This window comes from Grammomys surdaster, unplaced genomic scaffold, assembly GCF_004785775.1.
Source record: "Grammomys surdaster isolate TR1022 unplaced genomic scaffold, NIH_TR_1.0 255, whole genome shotgun sequence".
Taxonomy (NCBI): domain Eukaryota; kingdom Metazoa; phylum Chordata; class Mammalia; order Rodentia; family Muridae; genus Grammomys; species Grammomys surdaster.
This window is the reverse complement of record NW_021604696.1, coordinates 9,407,161-9,428,405: the sequence shown is the minus strand read 5'-3', so window position 1 is coordinate 9,428,405 and position 21,245 is coordinate 9,407,161. Positions and strand designations below refer to the sequence as shown.

Here is a 21,245-nt window from a genome sequence, read left to right as displayed (position 1 = left end):
ACACCTCCTCTGGCATGGCCACACCTCCTCTGGCATGGCCACACCTCTTAATCTTTCATAACCAGTTCACCAACTAGGTACCAGGTGTTCAAATATGTGAGCTAATGGGGGCCATTCTCATTCCAACCACTACACTCAGGCTGGAGCCTTCTCCAGACTTTCCTCACAGCAAGTGACCCCTTCCTGAATTATCTCTTTTCTCCTTGTTGCATCAGTTTGGACCTGCCCCTTTCCTGTCCAAGATTCCCGCCCATACATCTTATGCTTTACAGCAACTTTACTGCCCCAGTCTAGGCCAACCTTGGCCATCTTCCTTCAAGCTCCTCCTACTATTGTCTGACCCATGACTGCAGCTTCCCAGGGTGTAATAGTAACTTTTATTCTTCAGCTATAATTGTTGTCTCCGAGGCTTATTACCTCCTTCTGCTAAGCTAGGCCTGGTGCTGGAAGCTTCTAGCCACCGTACGATTTCATCTAGGCCTAGAATGTTTTCAGCCTCTGAGACTTGCTGCTGAATAAGCTCACCCTTTCCAGCTCTTCCTAAATTCTGGTTGGCTGGTCAACTCAGCTGTTCTGGCTCTAACTCCTCTCCAAACTGATTCAGTCTGGCTTCTCTGCTTGATCTTATACTAACTTTGGCAACCTGTTTCAGTCTGCTGGCTCTTCTCATTCTCTGGCTCGTTCTGTCTTTACCTGTGTCTAGCTTGGTCTCTCTTCAACCTGTCTCTGTACAACTGTCCTGCTAAAACTGCCTCCTCCTTCTGTTCTCTCTTAAGTAGCCTCTCTTTTCTCCTGAGAGTTGGGCAGATCTTATTCTGTCAGATCTCTCTCTGTGTCGTCACTTTGGTTTTCAATGTCAGACATGGGTGCTTCTTTCTACAAACTAACTTTACCTTTATTGTCTGGGATTAAAGGTGTGTACTAAGGGATTAAAGGTTGACCTAAGCTTTTCTTTACCTGAAACTTGCTCTATCCCAGGCTGGCCTTGAACTTAGAGATCTGCTTGCCTCTGTCAGCTGGGATTAAAGGTATGTTTGTTTTCCAGCTGAATCACAGACCTAGAAGGTCTTTGGATGTGATCTCTTCACAGAGCAGCCATGTTCTGAATTAAAATTTCTCTACACCCGTGTCTTCAGAAGCTGCCTGTCAACTACACACCATGGTGGCCTCATCTTTAAAACTTCTTGTGTAGCACTGTTTTACACAGGATACAGGAATGGATAGGGTCAAGAGGGATTGTCTGCTGGTGCTAGTGTTTGCTCTGCTGGCAGGAGGTAACCATTCAAGCAACTGCCAGCCACAGCTCATTATATGTGAGAAACATCTCATGACATGTGATCGCCAGTGTGCTGGTCGGACCACAGCTGCTCGCTGCAAAGGGGACTTGAGGCACAGGGCTGTTTTTACTATAACTATTTAGAACTTAAAACCTTATCTAACCTTTGTTAGAATGGTAACCAATTCTGTTCCCTGTCCCCTCGGAGCCCACCTTGTGAGTTTTGAGGCAGGTCCCTGAGTGAGCAGATTCCTCACACCCACCAGTCATCTGTCACTCAGCACCTGCCTGCTCAAAGCCTGGGTCTTGACTCTGGGATGGAGGCCAGCCTGTTCTTGCCAGTGTTTTGTTAGCCTTAATCTGGGTTGTTCTTTCTCGTGCTCTTTGCACAGAGATACACAATAATTTGTTGTTGAATTAACATAGGACAATTGTATGTGGACTTGTGTATATCTGGGCAGTGCACCAACATATTAAAAGCATATTAACATATAAAAGCATATTAACAACTTGACTGCCTCAGGTGTGTGTTCGGGATTGGATCCAGGCCTTTCTTATGCTCAGAATGATGTACTTTGTTACAAAGCTGCACTCTGCCTGGTTTGTGGAATGGATCTTTCTTTCCCCCTTTCTGGAGAGCATTATTCTTAGAAGAGCTACTTTCTTTCTTGTTGCTGTTTTTGGGTTAGTCCACCAGGCAGTAGCAAGGCCTCAGAATGTTTTATGGCAGTTATTGATGCATCCCTCACCTGTTGTGACATGATCGTGATAGCCACGTTCTTTTGAAATGTTGCTCTCCACTCCTCAGATGCTGTGACAGACCTGGCCTCACACCCTGGGTACTATGGAAATCTGGTGGAGCAGTCGCTGGGACGCTGCTGTCTGGTGACAGAGGAGATAGAGAGGGACCTGCACCGCTCTCTGCCTGAGCACCCTGCCTTCCAGAATGAAACTGGTATTGCTGCCTTGAGGCGGGTGCTGACAGCGTATGCCCACCGGAACCCCAAGATTGGATATTGCCAGGTAAGGTGGCATTCATGGAGCCATGAGGATTGTGTATTGTGTGTGCGATGGTCACCACAGGCTTCCACTCTTTCTCCAGCCGTCTGGACAAGCATCTTTCCCAGAATCGATATTCCAAACTGCTGTCCAGCCAAACAGGCCAATCATCTGTGAAGGGGGTTATGGGGCCAGATGTCAGCATGGGCAGGTGCCATGCACACTGGAGATGGAGTGGGCTTACTATCATTGAGACTGTTGCAGAAATCATAGGGGTGACACGGCAGTGTGCTGGTGGAGGAAAGGGTGATGGGGGCAGTCCCTTTCCTGTTGGAATTGAGAGTGAGAAAGAGAGGTCTAAGTGGGAGGATGCAGCCAGCAAGCACTAGAAGATAATCCAGGGATTCAAACAACCCAGCAGGAGACTGGGTTAGAAGCCCTGACATTTGCAAATATAAGATTTAACTTTCTAGTAATCAACAGAGCCAGTGGGTAGTCAAAGTCTATGCATGTATCTCTGTTGTCCAAATGTACAGAAAATAGCTGTATTGACCCAAGCTTGAAGCTATCTTACAGCTGACCACAAATGTAGATCAACTGTTCAACTCAGGATCATTCCACTTCTGCTGTCATTATGTGTGGGGAAACTCTACCCCTGTGCATCGATTGGGCTTGTTTTGTTTGTAGTTCAAGCCCAGGGCTTTTCACATGCTGGAAATGTTCCTGTGGCACTAGGTAGTCTGGGCACTAATGGTCACCTTTGTGGCCCTCCATGCAGTCCATGAACATCCTGACCTCTGTGTTGCTGCTGTATGCCAAAGAGGAGGAAGCCTTCTGGCTGCTGGTCGCTGTGTGTGAGCGGATGCTGCCTGATTACTTCAACCACCGGGTGATCGGTAAACTGCCTTCCCCCTCCCCCTCCTCCTCCCCCTCCTCCTTTTCCCCCTCTTCCTTCTTCTATTCCTCTTTCTCTTCTTCCTCCTCTCCCTCCTCCTCTGCCTCTTCTTCCTTTTCATTCTCCTCCTCCTCTTCCTCCTCCTCTTCCCTTCCCCCTCCTCCGTATCTGGAGAGTGGTACCTGAGCTTGGGGAGGACAGTCATTGTTAGCCCTGTTCATAACTCACCTCTGCTCTCCTCAACCAGTTTGCGCACGCACGTGCACGCACACACATACACAGACACACACACACATACACAGCTTTTAACTCAGGGAGATCTTCTCTCGTACCAACAAAGTAAAATCAGGCAACTCCATGGAATACCTGTGGTGTTTGGTTGAAATAAATAGCTGATCTGCAAGAGGGAACCGAAAGTCTCTAGGTCGGAGGAACACATCCGTGTAAAGCACCAAAGACTGCATAGGTGCTGTGGCCTGGAAAAGGAGAGACGATGCTCTGGGTTTCCAGGCCAGAGGAGACCAAGTGCCAGAGGCACTCACAGGAGAGGGTGACAAAGCTTTCTTTGGGTTTACATTGGTCCGCTTTTTGTTACTTGGTGCTGGTCACTTAAGAGACAGGTTGGTTGGCTCAGTTTTGAAGGTTGAAGGGTCCAGCACATGCACAGAGAAGGCGGGGGCTCCATGGTAGGGATGCATGTTGAAGCACGTGGCCACATTTCAACCAGGAAGCAGAGAGTTAGGTGAGAACATGCTTGGTCCTTTCCTTGCAGCCTTTGCGAGAGAACTGTCTTGTCCCCGCTAGACCTGAGCACCTCTCATTAGGCCCTACCTCCAAGTAATACCGCCTGGAAACCAAGCCTTAACACAAAACCCTCCAGGACTGGGCAAGGTTGAACCGTATCCTGACTTTAGCAGGAGTCTTAGGCTATAGCTGGTCAGCCTGCCCTGGGTAGATAGTTTCTGGTGTTGTCTCTCTCTCTGATCTGTCTGTCTGTCTGTCTGTCTGTCTGTCTGTCTGTCTCTCTGTGTCTTGTGCACATATATACAAACATGCACACACATGTGCACATGAATAAACATAGTTTAAAAAAAGAAAAATTAGGGTGTCAGTATAGGAACAAACAAAAGAACCAGGGAGATAGAGAATTTGGTGGCTGGCTGGCTGTAGGGCCCATATAGGAAGCTTTAAAGACTGTTTTCTAAGAACTGAAGGGTCTGTCAGCTTGTAGCAGTAAGAAATGGAATGGGGGATATGTGTGCACAGGCTGTGTGCTATTTTGGATACATGTGTGCACTTGATGGGCACCTGGCTCTCCTCCTTGCTCGAGTGGGTGGGTGGGCAGCTGGTTCATTTCCTGTTTCACTTTGTTTTGTGGGAGGTGTGCAGAATATTAAGAAATGTGGTGTCTTTGGGAGAAGCATTGTCAAAGCCAGTGGCTGCTAAGTGTTGCTATAAGACAGCTTGCAGTGACCGTGTGTGTGTAGGTAGGTAGGTAGGTAGTTTGCTCCGCTGTGTTGTAGACCTAGGTCTTTAGGTTCATACCATGGTTGACTTGTCTAGTCATTGTCTTAGTTACTGTTCTCAGAGTTCCATCCCTCTAGGAACAGTAATGTGTATTAGGACCCATTAGACTGGTTTACAGGATACAGTCTGGCGAATCTAAGAGTGACTGTCTCACAGTGGAGAGGCATAGAATCCAATAGTTTCTTGAAGCCCAATGTCTAACATTCCCCATTTTGTCCTGAAGACCTGAAGGATTGTTGGAGAGCTGCTGGTCCTCAGATGTCATTAGAGCCTTCAGTCAAGGAACGCCACAGTAGGGGAGTGATAAGAGTGGAACCTGTCAGCAAGAGAGAGGGCAAGCAGGGAAAGGGAGTGTTCGAGTCTTCCTTCCAGCCTTAATCTAACCACACGTAGAGTGGGTCATCCCACTTTGACCCTCATGGGATCCCAGCTGCTTCCCATTGAACTGATTTCCAGAAGAGAATTCAGGTGGCCATCGGTTTGAGTTCATGAAATAATATTCAGTGAATATTCATGTCATTCTCTTCATGTTTCCCTAGGATTGTGGATACAGGGTTAGGGGTCTGTGTTAGGTAATAAGAGGCCACCAGTCTTACCAGGTGGATGCAACTGGATGACTTAAGTGCTTTGTTTCAGCAGTGTGCAAGCCTCAGCTTGTTCTGAGTCCTTGCTAACACCTGGGCTTGTCCTTTTTCTCTTAAGCATGTGCTGCGAATGGTATTTGTCCTGTTGCTTTTAGTTTGCATGTCACAGCTAACTAATCGCTTTGAACATATTTGTGTGTTTACTGCTATCTGAAGGCAAGTTTTTGATTATTTTAAAAAGGGAACTGGATATTGGGCTCTTATAAAGCTGCAGAAGTTGTTTGAGAGTGCCAGGGAGACGTGCTATGAAATTTTCTGTAGTTAAACTCACGTTTGCATTCTGTTGCTGGTTCCTTTTGAAGAAAGAATTGGTTTTTAGACAGGGTTTTTTTGGATAGCTCTGTCTATCCTGGGAGTCCGATCTGTAGATGAGGCTGGCCTCGAACTCAGAGAGATCCATCTTCTACCTCTGCCTACCAAGTGCTGAGACTATAGGTGTCTACCACCACTGCCCATCAAAGAATGGGATTTCTGATGCTTCCAGTGGGCAGTACTTTTTATATCCTAAGATAATTCTGTCTTATTTCTGAATTATCTTCTAGAAGTTCTAAATTATGAGCATTGGCCTTTAGGTCCTGTTTGTTTCTAATGTTTTTCTCTGTGTGTAGGGGTGGGTTAGAATCCTTTCCCCACTGATTAAGCACTGGTTTTTGGAAAGACTTGTCTTTACATTGGTCACATGTCAAGAGTCAGTGAACTAAGCACACATTCTTTTCTGGACTCCAGTTCTTGTTTCATGACACTACCTTAGAGCAAGCTTAATTTCAGCCCTCTGCTGGCAAGCGCGAGTCTCTCCCACAGAAGCTCCCTGCTCTCTTCTGCAGGGGCTCAGGTGGACCAGTCTGTATTTGAGGAGCTCATCAAGGAGCACCTCCCAGAGTTGGCAGAGCACATGAGCGACCTCTCAGCGTTGGCGTCCATCTCCCTATCCTGGTTCCTGACTCTGTTTCTCAGCATCATGCCTCTGGAGAGTGCTGTGAATGTTGTCGATTGCTTCTTCTACGATGGGATCAAGGCCATCTTCCAGCTGGGCCTGGCTGTGCTGGAAGCCAACGCAGAGGAACTGTGCAGTAGCAGAGATGACGGACAGGCCCTGATGATCCTCAGCAGGTGAGCTCTGGCTACTTCCTCCTGTGGGTCATGGGGGAATGGGGTTCAAGTTGCAGCTGGGGCAACAGGAAGACCAGAGGGAGGCCATAGCATGTGTGCCACATCTGTGGAGGCTTTCTGTTCCTGTCATCCTGTGGTCTCCCTAGAATAAGTCTGTCATGTGGCACCACCACTTACAAAGGTGGCCATCTTCTCTCTTCCTTTCTGCCAAATGAGAGTCCAAGGAGAACAGGGCCCTACATGCTTTTGTCTTCTAAGAATATCTTAGATGGAATCACTGTAGTGCTGAACAGGACTGAAGACCACCAGGAAATGCTGGCTGATACATGGATAGCCAACTGGAAATGTCAAGTACTGTGTATAGAGCAATAGTTCTCAACCTGTGGGTCTTGACCTCTTTAGGATTGCTTATCAGGTATACTGGTGTATCGAGTATTTACGAGCAACATTGCAATTATGAAGTAGCAACAAGATAATGTGGCTGGGGGTGTGTGTGTCACCACAACATGAGGAACTATATTAAAGGGTCACAGCATTAGAAAGATTGAGAACCACTAGTATAGCAGTAAATGAGCTAGAGTGACAAAAAAAAAAAAAAAAAAAAGACATGAGGTTGAGCCTGGACCTTGGGTCTTGGAGATAAGTTTCTTTTTAGAATATGGTGGCAGCTTAAAACCATGTAGGCACAGTTTATGATGATGTCACTGGAGTCTTGGGGCTTAGCAATGCATGGAGCCCAGGTCCACAAGCCTGACTTGGAAGCTTCCTGCTTCTGCTGGAGTGACCATGGTATTTGGTGCCTTGCCCTATCCCATATTAAGAGTGTGAGAGTGTGCGGGGATCTCCTGTGCCCAGTGCTCTCCCAGTGAGGGTAGATATGGGTTTTAACTGTGGAGGTGTGCTCAGGTTTCTAGATCACATTAAGAATGAAGACAGCCCGGGGCCCCCCATTGGCAGCCACCATGCCTTTTTCTCTGATGACCAGGAGCCCTATCCTGTGACCGACATTGCTGACCTGATCCGGGACTCCTATGAGGTACAGGAACCCCTGTTCCATCCTCCCAGGCCCCTTCCTAGTTGGAAGCCAAAGTGTGCCTTGGCTGTAGTCACGGAGGAGGGTTTCTGGCTGCTTCCGATTAGCTCTGGATTCAGCAGGCCCCTGTGTCTATGCAGAAATTTGGAAACCAGTCTGTGGAGCAGATTGAGCATCTACGCTGCAAGCACAGGATCAGGGTCCTGCAAGGACATGAGGACACCACCAAGCAGAATGTGGTGAGCAGAGGGCACCTCCATGGGGCTCATGGGATACAGCAGACTGTGAGGCCCTCAGTGGTCATAAAACATAGGAAGAAGTGCTTCCTTCCCTCACTGAACTTAAACTTAGTAGCCACAATATCACATAGAAACAATGAATTATTAAGAGTCAAATTGTGATCAGCTAAGTACTGGGAGCCTCAGTTTCCATGGTTATAAAGTGGGGATAATGCCCATGGTTTAATAGGAGATGGCCTGCAGTGTTGTCTTTCAGAAGAAGCTGTTAACCTGAAGTCTCTGTGGTGTCTTCACCTCCATTAGAGCTTAACAGGCTGGCTCAGAACATAGTGTGCAAATTGGAAGGTTAAAGACAAAAGACCTTTCTTGACCTGAATTTTGTGATAGAGAGAAGTTGATGCTACTGAGACAAGGGTACTCCATGTCCCCCACTAGGAGGGAAAGTTCCACCTTCCTCTGATAGTGCAGGGGTGCAGGGTGTAGGCCTGGATCTTACTCCACCACTGTTAATTCTCTCCCTAAGCTCCGTGTCGTTATCCCAGAAGTCTCCATTCTTCCTGAAGACCTTGAGGAACTCTATGACTTATTCAAGGTAGGAAATCTAGGAGGGAGTCCTGGGCCTTGAGCCAAGTCCTAACACAAGGGCCCTGCCTGCCTGTGGGCCTGTGCCTTCTCCTAAGGGCCAATAGTTGCCTTTTCTCTGGTAGCAGAGGCTAGAGCTTTAACCCTCCTTAACACTTTGTCAACAGATTAGTGCCTCTTATATGTGGGTCAGTTTTCCCCGAGTACAGCTTCAGGCTGGCACATGAAGGGAGGAGCTGGCATGATCCCAGGACAGCCCAGGCATCGGTAGAGAGGCATTTGCTGCACTGTGGTCTGATGTTCACTACTCTGCAGTATACTAGTGAGCATGGATTCCAGGTCTGGAGTAGACAGGGACTACTCTGAAAAGGTGGTGTTTACCCCTGCTTCTGCCCCTCAGCATGTACTAGCTGTTACACACACTTCCATATTAAGTGGTTGGTCTGTAGCTGCTTCATACATTTTCCCTTGGTGATATCAACTCTTCCTTATCCTGTATAATCATCAGTGTTATTATCGTTGTTGGGGTACAATGTCTTCTAGTTGGCATTTTAGGGCATTGCACTTAAATTACATTTGTTTTTTTTGAAGTAGTGTCTCACTAAGTTGCCAAGGGTAGCTTCTTGCTTGTGATGCTTCCGTGTGTCAAGCAGCTGGGATTACAGGCATGCATCACTAACTGGGCACAGTTAGTTAGCCTTTAGATTTTTACTTATTTAATCTCTCACCCTAACACTTTATCAACAGATAATGCCTATTGCATGTGTACTGATCCAGATCCCAGTTTATTTTTAACTAGTAATATTATAGTAAACTAGAGAGCCCTGTTTTTTTAATCCTTGAGTTTTTTGTTTTGGTCTTTGGACAGGTTCTCACTGTGTTTCCCTACCTGGTGTGGAACTGAGATACTCACCTGTCTGTCTGCCTAGTACATAACTTAGCTTCTGTATAGTGTGGCACTTTAAGGATCGAACCATTGTCTTCTGGTTGAGTGTTAGGTGCATCTCTTGGCCTTAGAATCAGAATTACACAGGAATCTCCTCGCCTTGATTTATAATTACTGAGTAGGTTCAACAGAGTATGTCGTCTTCAGTTTATCCTCCGTTCCTAGGCTTAGGATTTGCCAGCCTGGTCTCTCATTGACTGCTTTAAACATTCTTTCAATTAAAGAGGAGTCAGCATAGTGGTGCATGCCTATAATCCAAGCACATGAGAGCCTGAGGCAGGAGGGTCAAGCTTGAAACTAAGCAGGATGGCCACATAGTGGAAAAACCAAATCAAACCAAGGCAAGGGACTAGCAAAATAACTCAGTGGGTAAAAATGCTTGCCATCAAGCTGAGTGCTGGCTTCAGAAACCTGTGGAAGTAGAAACCTACATCCACAAATTGTTCTCTGACACCGTGTGCACATGTGCACACAGACACACATAAATAAATACCTGTAAGGGGGTGGTGTCCTTGGGATGTAGCCCAGTCAGTGATGCTTACTGTACTATGTAGTTTCATTTCTGTTGTTATGACAAAATATCCTCACCAAAACAACACAATATAAGAGAAGGGTGTGTTTAGCTTATAGTTCCAGGCTAAAGTCCATTATTTTAGGGAGGTCAAGGCAGAACTCAACCAGCTAGTCATATCACATCCACAATCAAGAGCCAAGGGAGTAACTGCATCCTTGATTCTTTGCTTGCAGCTAGCTTTCTCTTAAGTTGTTCAGGGTCCTCTGTCTAGGAAATGTTACTCACAATGGATTGGGTCTTCTTCCTACATCAATTATCAAGACACCCTGTCTCCTTTGACTTGCCCACCATAAGCCAACTTGATCTAGAAGATTCCCCATTAAGTTTCTTCCAAGATGATTCTGGATTGTGCTGACATTTAAGACCAACCAGCTCACCTTACATGGCCAGGCTGAGCTTGAACCTTAATACCACATAGAAAGAAAGAGGAGGTGAATGATGATTGGTACTTGATACCATTTATTTCTGATGTTAAGTAGCCCTTTGAATTTCTGCGCCCAGACTTGTGATGTCTCATTCTCTCTCCAGTTGAGAGCATGGACACATTTTTCTGAATGATCAGCTAAATTCATACACTATGCTGGATGATTTTGCTCCAGAGCACATTTGAGTTCATATTTTGCTTCCCTCTATGGGTCTGCATCTTTCTCACCATTAAAGAAAAAAAACTTGTAACTAAAAATTGGAAGTGGCCTGCCCACCCTGTTGCCGCTGTGGCCCTTCCTTGTACAGTAATAGGGAAACTCACTTCACCACATTATGTCTGCCTATGGATACACACAAGTGCACAGTGTACACATTCAGATGACCCCTTCTCCTGCATTACAGAATGTGGACTGTTAGAGTATCTATGATACTAGCATTGGCCTTCTGTAGTGCCCGCACTTGTTTTGACCCATTAAAGACAGAAGACATACATTTTTGCCAAATGAGATTTTGTATGCATGTGACAATTTTATCAAGAGACTGAAATTCTCTCAATGAAGGGGCAAGGCAAGTCCTGAATGCTTTAGTTTTTTTAATTAATTCCTAGGTCTTAAATGTACTATTTCTTTAAAATTTAAAGTTGTTAACATACAGAAACAACTCAGAAAATAAAAATGCGCTAGTGGCTTCTGCATCTGCACTGTGAGCCTTCGTTATCCTACTAGCTACTACTACCAGCTCCTTCCAAGTTCTGTGTGTCCTTCTTGGATTTCAAATGACTATTTTTAGTGAACCTAATAAAAAGTATCTTCATAATTAAAACTATAGCTGAACCACACATCTAAAACTGGACAAAATGATAAATTTTGTGTCATATTTTATCACAAAGAGTAAAATTTTTAAACACTGTAAAAAACTCCATAATGAAATCAGAATTCATTTTCCCATGGACAAGGTTAAAAAGGAAACACGTCCACATGGCCACTAATGTAGCCATCCTCCAATTGAGGGATGCTTAATTTCAGCTTTACTGGCTTTGGAGTAAAGTGGTAACAGCTTTTTCAACTGTCTGGCTCCACCCTGCCACTCAATAAGCAGCACTTTTTAAGGCAAAATGACCAGAGAGAGGGTGGTGGAGGCCACAGCTTTAAATGTGTATGTCCTCCCAAGGCACTAATGGTACTGTATGACACAGCTTTTCTTCTCTCCCATGCTTTAAGAGAGCACACATGATGAGCTGTTACTGGGAGCACCACAGGCCCATAGCCCTGCGCCATGATCCCAGCAGGCCCTATGCTGAACAGTACCGCATCGATGCCCGGCAGTTTGCACACCTATTCCAGTTGGTATCACCATGGACCTGCGGGGCCCATACAGAGATCCTCGCTGAGAGGATCTTCAGGCTTCTGGATGACAATGTGGACCAGCTCATAGAATTCAAAGCCTTCATAAGCTGTCTGGGTATGACTAGACTCTATGACTTCATGTAGTGAGCTGACTTGGCATTCATCTGAGAACAGAAGACAAGGGCAGACAGATCCATACAATCAATCATTCTGTGCTCTCCAGGCTCCTGCTAGAGTCACCCTTAATGACCTTCAGGGATGGGAGGTATTTAAGGTGTGGTCCTGATTTGCTGTGTACATAAGATCACAATCTTTGAAAAGCACAGCACAAATTCCCCCTACAGTATCTCTAGCATTTGGATGTGAGGGTACTGAACACACTCAACAAGGGTTTGGCCTTTGAGCTTAGGCCAAGACTAATGGAATTAATTTGCACCTAATTTCTCTTCAATCATGCAGACATTATGTACAATGGAGAAATGAATGAGAAGATTAAGCTGCTATACAGGCTTCATATCCCCCCAGGTAAGACAGTCTGGGCTCTGCTTCAATACAAGGTCATCACTGTGCAGCCACTGTGCTGGTTTTCAGATTTAGTGGATAGCCACTGTTCCCAGCACTACTAATTAAAGAGATTGCACTTTTTCTCTCAATGCATTTTCAGACTCCTTTGAAGTTTGTCAGCTTATTTTTATATCCTATTCCATTTGTCTGATTTTGGGGGTGTATGCAGAGACTGGGGCTTCTGTGTAGTCCTGGCTATCCTGGAACTTGCTGTGTAGACCAAGCTGGCCTCAAACTTGGAAATTCACCTGCTTCTGCCTCCTGAGTGCTGGGGTTATAGAGATGTACACCCCTCCGCCAGCATTATCAGACTCATTTTGACACAGGCTCTGTGGAGAATTTGAGGTCAGGTACTATGATGCATTTATCATTGAAATATCGATGGACACTAATTGAAATGTGTAGGTTTCAGTAATAGAGACATTTTTACTAATTTTGTTAAATACTTCTAGGACATAGAACTCTATTATTTTTCCTGGCTTTTTCAGGTTGCAGAAAATTCTCAGATTTTATTTGACTTCACTTTTTGACATCTTGATTGTAAAAAGAGCTCTTCTCTGGTCTGTTTTGAATTCTAAATACATATTAGGCTCGATTCCCTTTAGATTTAAGAGAATTTGTGCTATAATTTAACTGAATAGACTATAGTCTTAATCTTTTGTCTGTAGATCCTTAGGATTTGGTTGCTTGGTCATACCTTCACTTTTGGTCCATATGTAAGCCTGTGTACCATGTGTGTAACTGGTACTTGGCAGAGGTGAGGGTCATCAAATCTCTTGGGACTGGAGTTGTGAGCTTCCATGTGAGCACTGGGTCTAAAACCCAAGTCAAGAGTGGCTATCTTTCCAGCCCACAGTCATGCCATTTAAACTTAGTCTTTCTTGATGTTTAGTATTTCCTCATCCTCGTCTCTCACCTCCAATAGTATTCCTTCTTGGTCACATCCAATGCTTTTGACTCTGGTGGTGGGTAGTTTTGAGTTGTTTTTTTTCTTTTCTTTTTTGGTTTTTCGAGACAGGGTTTCTCTGTGTAGCCCTGGCTGTCCTGGAACTCACTCTGTAGACCAGGCTGACCTCGAACTCAGAAATCCGCCTGCCTCTGCCTCCCAAGTGCTGGGATTGAAGGCGTGTGCCACTGCTGCCCAGCTGCCTTTTTCATTTCTAACAGTTTCCAAAATTTGTGTAAGCACAACACATGCTTGTGGGCACAGGCACTCACTGAAGTCAGAGGACTTGAGTGTGCATCCTTACATTTCACTTTTGGGTTTTTTCATATCCCACCTCATCATAGCACAGAGATTACAGATGTGCAATAATACACTCAGCTTCTACATGAGTTCTAAGGATTTGAACTTGGGTTCTCATGTGTACAAAGCAAGCCTTTGTTTAGCCCCTTTCCTTTCCCAAATTATAATTTCCTTAATTCAACTGCACTGCTGACCTTTTTTTTGTTGCTGGCTTTTCTCTAGCCATATGTGAATTAACCAGCCTGTCTGTGTGCTTAAGTCACTGATAACTTTTTTTTGCCAGAAAATGTAGTGTGAAGCACTTAGAATTTTACATTAAGTGCTTCATACACGTGTATCATGCAGGTGGTAATGCTTCCATTGCCCTCCAACTCCTGTTGTCTTCTGGTGACTCAGTGAGCATAGCTGGGGTTATCTACAGGAGCAAGACTATGAAGAAAATGTTTCTTCTGTCCCCAGCAACCACTAACTGCCCACAAATCCTCAGGAAGGAGCAGACCTTGTGAGCCTTTCTCTCCTTAATAGGATGTATGCAATCCCGGTCAGATAACATATCACAGGTGACCACAGACCAGAAATGGCAATACTATAATTAAACTGTTTAGGGTAGATGTGGAAATGAAATGGATGCAAGGGATTGGGGAAGATGGTAAAAAGCAGTTTAATAGGAACAAGGAGAACACAGATTATTTCTGAGACGAAGAGAAGAGCAAGGCCTGCCAGAGACATGTGGAATTCTAGGACAACTAGGGCTACGTGAAGACAGTCTCAATCCCACCAATTTATACCACCTAAATACACTAATGACGCGCTCATTGTAAATTGCAGTTTCTTTATAGTATCAGCTGTTTTCCAGGTCAGCATCAGCAGTGCCTGTGTATGAATTTGTTAGATGTGTGTCTAATAAAGCATTTAGCTTTACAGGTGCTAACCTTACAAGATTGGGCAGTAATGACTAAGACTTTGCTTCTTTAATCAGAGATGTGTCCAATTTAAGTATTTTTCTTTTAAGCACTCACTGAAAATGACAGAGATAGCCAGTCACCACTGAAGAACCCTCTGTTGTCAACCTCAAGGCCCCTGGTATTGGGCAAACCCAATGGTGAGTATGTTTTCCCTACTGGCTCCTAGTAGCCTATCCTTATCCCTTACCATTCAAGTCCATGGCTTGACTGCCACTAAGCTACCTAGTTCTGCAGCTTTGATCTTTTTCTAGGGCCCTCTTTTACCAGGAAGACCCCAGAAGATTGACAGATAATACGTAGTCTTTAATTTAAAAAAAAAAAAAAAGTAACCTCTTGGTTTTATATGCAATTTGTTTAGTGGGGTCCTGTTCACTTACTATCCCAATTTTATTCATAGAATCTAAACTATTGTTTCCCTTTGCCAAGGTGATACAATTGATTATCAGAAACAACTGAAGCAGATGATTAAGGATTTAGCCAAAGAAAAGGATAAAACAGAGAAAGAGTTGCCCAAAATGAGTCAGGTAAGGCATCTTGACTTTCCATAACACCGCTGTGTTCCAGTCACCTCTTTACAACAGGAAGTTGCAAACAAGGCAGTCTTCCACACCTACGAGTGCCACAGGAAGGCAGGTTTTGTCTGAAAAGGCTCTTCCTGCTGATTTGTGAGAAATGTGGGCTTAAAGTTAGGAGTGATTGGTCCTGTATTAAGACTTCACTGACTTTTAAAACTATGTGTGTGGCCAAGGCATGAACAGTTATGCATGAAGGCCAACAGGTATTCCTCTACCTTACTTCAATTCCAACTGAACATGAAGCCAGGTAGGCAGTTCCTAGCCTTTCACGTGTGTGATAGCTATGTCCCTCAGAGCTATCTGCACTATTTGTTCTTTAAAAAAAGTTCCTGTCAATTATCAGCCTACTGTTTTGCCATCATAAAATAGCTGTGCGTATTTCACCCAAATCAGTGAACAGTACGGTACTTTTGTATCTTCACTCTACCTCCCCGTCTCCTAAGCACTGGGTTTAAAGGCATGTACCACATGCCCAGTGTTTATCACTATCAATGTATGCATCCCACGAGCTGACATTTCACCACCCAAAGTCAGCATGGAAACCCCCTTGATCAAAATGCTTGGGATATTAGTACCTTTCCAAATATGCTGCTTGCACAGCCAGGCACCAGTGGTACAACTGTCACCCAGTGCTTACTCGAGAGGCAGGAAGATCCCAGATTACAACAGTCTTAGAACTGAGTTCCTATGGCACAAAGATTAAATGGCATGTGATTTTCTGATAGTGTGACATACCTCCATCCTCATGCTGTTGTCTGTGACCTTTTAATTCTAGAGAGAATTTATCCAGTTCTGTAAAACTCTGTATAGTATGTTCCATGAAGATCCAGAGGAAAATGATCTGTATCAAGCCATTGCCACAGTAACCACTCTGCTGCTGCAGATCGGAGAAGTAGGCCAGCGAGGTAGCAGTTCAGGAAGCTGCTCCCAAGAATGTGAGGAGCCGCAGGCTTCGGCTCCTCCTGAACAGGACTCAGTTTTTGCTGAGGCTGGGAAGAGTCCACAGGCCTTCCCTGAGACTGAAGGGGACTGGACTGTGTCCCTTGAACACATCTTGGCTTCCCTTCTCACTGAGCAGTCACTGGTGAATTTTTTTGAAAAGCCACTCAACATTAAATCCAAACTTGAAAATGCAAAGGTCAATCAGTACAGTCTCAAAGTTTTGGAAATGAGCCACCCACCACAGCCAGAACTGAAGCTGAATAATAACCTGTAGCCTGTAAGCTGCTGGAGAACACACTGGAACCGACCACACCAAAGCAAGGATTGTCAACCTACAACCAGGGAACTCCACAAACTTGAGTCTGGATAACCAACCTCAGTCACGGCTGAGTGAATTGCCGCAGGTCTCACACATTTCTATTTATTCTCAAGAGGACAGACCAGTGGTGGAATGCCCTGTTTACACTGTGACTATCAACTTTGCTGAAACCAGTGTTTCTGTTTGTGATCCTGATATGAGTCTGCCCTTTGATGAAGAAAAAGATGCCACCGTAACTAAGAGACATCAACCCCCAGGCTCATTTTTCCACTGGTCAAAAAACAAGCTCACCTCCAAGACCCCAGAACCATTGCCTGCACAATTGTATTCGGCTTTTTTGCACTAATTTTGTTTCAATGCTGGTAATTGAAACCATTTAATATATCTCATATTCACTTTATATGCCCTTCCAAAAACATGTACAAACCATGCCTTCAATGTTGGTCCCCAAGGTTTTTAATAAAAATCATTCTTTTTGTACTGACTTTTAAAAAATGCTGTCTTAAGGGCACACAACACATTCCAGAGACAAAACAAGACTGGTTGGCAAAGATGGCTGAAAAGCCAGGGTTGACAACACAGGTTCAATTCCTGGGACCCACACAACATAAATTAATTCGGTACATTACCCCATAATCTTAGGCTCACATACAACCTTGCACGAAAAATGAGACCTAACACCTTAGCTTTGTAGTTAAAAGCCACAAACAAGCTGGGCAGGGTGGCACACACATTTAATTGCAACACTAGGGAGGTGGCTTCTGAGTTCAAGGCCAGCCTTAATCTCTTAATCTACAGACAGAACAAGCAGCACCATCTCAAAAAAAAACCAAAAACTCCCCCACAATCCTAACTAACTAATACACTGACTTCTGTGAAAAGAATGTTTCACATACTTCTAATTACCCACGTTCCCAGAACAGAAGTTCTCAGATTAATTCCCTAGATCCAAAAATTCCACCCATGGGGCAGACAACAAAAAGGAAAACCGAAACCTGGAGGCAGTACTGCAACTTTATTTGACATTCAGCAGGTTAGTTCTCATCCACATTGACCGTCTGTAGATCTGGAAGGAAGAGTAACAGCCAGTCAGCACCCACTCATGCTGCCCCAGGCAGCATGCCCACCACAGCAGCCTCCTGTCTTCCCAGAGCGAGGCCGTGTTTGAGGAGGGGCTGATAATTTTACCTGCCACTCACCTTTTCACTGAACATAGTAAAGGCACACAACTGACAAATTTTTTATTTTTCTATATCTAACAAATAATTGCTGCTGTAATTCATTTGGAAGACCATGATACTTACTTTTGAATGTGGTAACAGGCACGTAAGTTACCAAGGTGTAGAGCTTGTTTGGTGAATCCTCATCTTCATTACGTTTTCTGGACAAACGTACTCTGATGCGATATGGAACATTCCTAACAAAACATGTGTTGCTAAGGTCAATGCCAGCAGCATCCATTCACATCTATCCCTGATGCCCTAATAAACAAGCTTCTATGACCTTGAAAACACACCCAGGTGAATGATCAACAGGCTGGTTTCAGGATGTATGCCTGTTAAGATATGTCAAGGCAGTCACCAACAGTAACCAATAGTCCCTAAGCAGAAAATGACCGCCAATAGATACAGCCATTAATTGAAATAAAAGGGCCGGATGGCGGCGGCACACACCTTTAATCCCAGCACCTGGGAGGCAGAGGCAGGCGGAGTTCTGAGTTCAAAGCCAGCCTGGACTACAGAGTGAGTTCCAGGACAGCCAGGGCTACAGAGAAACCCTGTCTCGACAAACAAACAAACAAATGGTACACATTACCCCCCTCTTCAGAAGCAACAAAGCTGACCTATTTCCTTCCTTCATAATCTTTGGACATGCTAGGTGCTTATTTAGTTCCCAGATCCCTGCAAACTTCTCCATGTTCTTGTGACACCACTCACCTCAAGGCACACACTGCAGCTCACTGCAGGATAATCTAACACATCCCAAACCGTATGCCCATGACGGCAGTTGCAAAATCACCAGCTGCACTCCCCCCCACCTTTCTACTTACTCCACTTTAAAGGGAGCTTCCCAACCTCCATGTTAACACACTTATACAACAATACAGGAGATGACATAAATCAACCCTTCTGGGCAGCAGGAAAAGACTCCTGCCAGGCTCAGAACCACTGCCTTTTCCTCATCCAATGGAGCCCTTCCACACCTCATCAAGCTCTGACACGGCCATTTCTCTTACAACAAAGGACACAAGCTTAGCCTGAGCCTTGTCCCAGTATCTTTTCTACCCCACATCTGGTAATGAACTATCAAATTTGAACTTCAATACCTTATTCCCTTGGCCCAGACGGCTTTATTGAGCCTGGTGTCAATGCGCACATCTGGAGTCCCCATTTCCTTCATGGCAAACTTTCGAATTTCTTTGAGTGCCCGAGGAGCACGCTTCTTGAAGCCCCTAAGGTTCAGAACACAAGCATATAAAAAAAAAAAGCAATAAAAAATTACACATGCAAATGACTTGTCATAAAACCTAAAACTAGTTAGAAGAACCCTCTCACCAACAACTAGCATCAGTACTTAGGAGGTCGGGATAAATTCTAAACATCCTACAATCCAAGATGTCCTGATCACTTTTCCAGAGAATCAATCACCATCCTGGCCTACTCACAGCAATCTTGAATGTTGGGGTAGATCTCTATGGGGACCAGAGATGATCCAGCAGTTAAAAATTTCTGCTCTTCCAGAACCAATGTGGAGCATTCAGACAAAACACTTGCACAAAGACAACATTCTATGGGACTGAGGTAGCCACGCTCATGTACAACATGATAGGGGCTATCTTTAAAAAAAATCCGAACCTTCTAGGGCATGGTGATGCACACTAAGGATCCCAACACCGGAGGCTGGGCAGGAAGTTCTCAAATCGAAAAAAACAAAACAGTCTATAAAGATATTGTTTTAAAACCAACCAACCAAAAAAGCCCAGGTCTGTCCAACACTCCAAGTGAGACAAAGAGCATCTGTTTTCTCTACCCACCCCCTAGCCTGTCTGTAGGGCCCCCAATAACCCACTTCATATCTAGCTTGAAAAAACTCATCCAAACAACCAGTCAGGTATCAACTACAAAAACCAAGAAGGGTGTACCAGGAAAGAAATGGAGCATTAAGCAATTTCAATGTTATTGTTAGAGAATTGGAAAAAGCTGCTGCTGCCATCAAAGAAAGGGAACGGGCTTCATTCAGTCAGTGGATCTCAGAGGGCAGAGCTAGCACTGGGCTGAATTACCAATGAATGAAACTGGGAAAGCCAGGTGTGGAGCACAGCAGAGCAGGCTTGATTTGCACCACAATGGGGACCAAGAAATTACCAAAGGTGGCTAGAGATTCTCATATAAAGCCTTTTCAACAAAATACAAAAGGCCTGGAAAAAAAAATCACAACCATCCAGACAGCCATATCACTTCTACAATGGTCTACTTAAGGCTTCTTTTGAAGAGTACCTTTCACCTTAGAGCTACCCTTCCCCACCACATACTGGGCAACACAAACACCTTCAACACAAAATCCTTATTGCCCATTCCCCCACTTCGTAAACTTGGAGGGTAGAGCATGTACTTTCTCACAGTCCTAAACAGTGCTTGACAGTGCTCGATGTGCCCCAACCATAGGGGAAGGAACATGGCCGACCACAAGCACACAGGACGAAGACCTTACACTGGACAACCCATAAGGTGCAGACACACATTTCAACCCGGTAAAATCTGTCCCAATATACTGAACAATCAAGTCCAAGAAATTCAGCTCTAGAGCTGGAATGTCTAAGCACCGGAATTACTTTCCGTAACCGCCACTTTATAAACCCACACTCTGAGCATTTCCAGCTCCAGTAGTACAACTGGCCCCGCATTAGCACGAATATGCATGATCGGAGGACGAAAACAATCCTATTTCACATTTGAGGCTGAGCAGGTCGTAACCGGCTGCTTTTCTGCAGCATGAAGGCACCGAGGGTTTCCTTTTACAACCTTTTACTCGTCCAGATTACAAAAACTCTCGTTTTAGCACCACCAAACTTCTCAAAGTGTACTGTTCCCTCAAGGTCAAGCACAGTTACTAACCGGTTACCGTACAAGCCAAACCCCGCACACCTTCAATGCACGCACCGTCAGACTGGAATAAAACTGCGTGCTCTCTAAAGCACCCAATCTGTAAGCAACGCTCTAGAGTGACAGCCTGGAGCCGGAAGGCGGTCGCAGGCCACACCGACCGCCCGGTACTCACACTCCATGGATGCGCTTGTGAATGTTGATGGTGTATTCTCGGGTCACCACCTCGTTGATGGCAGAACGGCCCTTCTTCTTCTCGCCACCCTTCTTTGCGGGAGCCATCTAAATGCAGGCGACAGGAAGGGAGGCTCTAAGAAGGCAGTGGTAAAGTCCGAGCAAAGATGTCCCCGGCAGGCCGTCCTCCCACCGCCCCGAACCGCAGAGCCTCCGCGCAACGCGGTATAAATCCCACCGAGCCTGCCTGCCCCACGCCCGAAGCGGATGGAGCTGGATTTCAGATCTACGTCCCCGCGACCATACTCACTCTGCCGGGCCCAAGTTGGAAAGGAAGGGCGCAAGGAATTGTGGGATGGAAAGTAGCTTTACAACTTCCGGGTCACGGGAAGGCGGGGAGGAAAAGGTGTGCGAACGGAAGTTTGGAGTTAGGCTGTGACGTAAACACGGCGCGCGTCGGGGGTGGGGCGAGCGGCATGGGTCGGGGCCGGGGCGGAGTCCCGCTTGTCAGTCTTTGCAGTCTGCCTTGGACCGTGGAGGTTCTGCATGGGATCTAATTCCGAACGCGAACACAGATTCGAAGAGTCCGGCCAGGAGAGAAGACGCTCTTCAGCTTTCCGTGTTCACTTGTTCATTCAGTCTACATTTATTGAATCTGTTGGGTACTGTGCTTGGCGGAAGGTCCCCGGAATGACTGAGACCACAACAAAAGAACTTATTTTCCAAGTCGAAAATGCCCACGGAAGTGGCACTGCCGTAC

General features: G+C 45.3%; 2 protein-coding genes across 3 annotated transcripts in view; one reads left to right on the top strand and one right to left on the bottom strand.

Moving 5' to 3' along the window:
* The window catches only part of Tbc1d8 (TBC1 domain family member 8), a 110,101-nt gene extending 93,398 nt beyond the window's left edge, over window positions 1-16,703 (top strand). Inside the window, exons 10-20 of one of the 2 annotated variants that reach the window (XM_028775349.1) lie at window positions 2,085-2,299; window positions 3,054-3,171; window positions 6,166-6,451; window positions 7,358-7,487; window positions 7,625-7,723; window positions 8,247-8,315; window positions 11,472-11,712; window positions 12,057-12,122; window positions 14,420-14,509; window positions 14,799-14,896; window positions 15,723-16,703. In XM_028775349.1, the coding sequence (XP_028631182.1) occupies window positions 2,085-2,299; window positions 3,054-3,171; window positions 6,166-6,451; window positions 7,358-7,487; window positions 7,625-7,723; window positions 8,247-8,315; window positions 11,472-11,712; window positions 12,057-12,122; window positions 14,420-14,509; window positions 14,799-14,896; window positions 15,723-16,163 (1,853 nt within the window). In that variant the 3' untranslated portion in view covers window positions 16,164-16,703. Of the gene's footprint in view, window positions 1-2,084; window positions 2,300-3,053; window positions 3,172-6,165; window positions 6,452-7,357; window positions 7,488-7,624; window positions 7,724-8,246; window positions 8,316-11,471; window positions 11,713-12,056; window positions 12,123-14,419; window positions 14,510-14,798; window positions 14,897-15,722 lie in introns of those variants that run through there. The other variant, XM_028775350.1, reaches the window with a different exon arrangement.
* A 501-nt stretch (window positions 16,704-17,204) lies between these two features.
* On the bottom strand, window positions 17,205-20,874 carry Rpl31 (ribosomal protein L31). The gene is made up of 5 exons (XM_028775351.1): window positions 20,796-20,874; window positions 20,487-20,593; window positions 18,535-18,660; window positions 17,513-17,625; window positions 17,205-17,274 (listed from the first exon to the last, which is right to left on the bottom strand). The coding sequence occupies exons 2-5, from the start codon at window positions 20,591-20,593 to the stop codon at window positions 17,243-17,245; spliced, it is 378 nt and encodes a 125-aa protein (XP_028631184.1). The 5' UTR covers window positions 20,796-20,874; the 3' UTR covers window positions 17,205-17,242.
* Window positions 20,875-21,245: the final 371 nt, after the last annotated feature.

Excerpts from the sequence above, each read along its gene's own strand:
- Rpl31 (XM_028775351.1), bottom strand. The coding sequence starts at position 20,593 with ATGGCTCCCGCAAAGAAGGGTGGCGAGAAGAAGAAGGGCCGTTCTGCC. Across the intron at positions 18,661-20,486 it reads CACAAGCGCATCCATGGAGT|GGGCTTCAAGAAGCGTGCTC; the intron begins GTGAGTACCGGG and ends TCTGAACCTTAG. Across the intron at positions 17,626-18,534 it reads GTCTGGGCCAAGGGAATAAG|GAATGTTCCATATCGCATCA; the intron begins GTATTGAAGTTC and ends ATGTTTTGTTAG.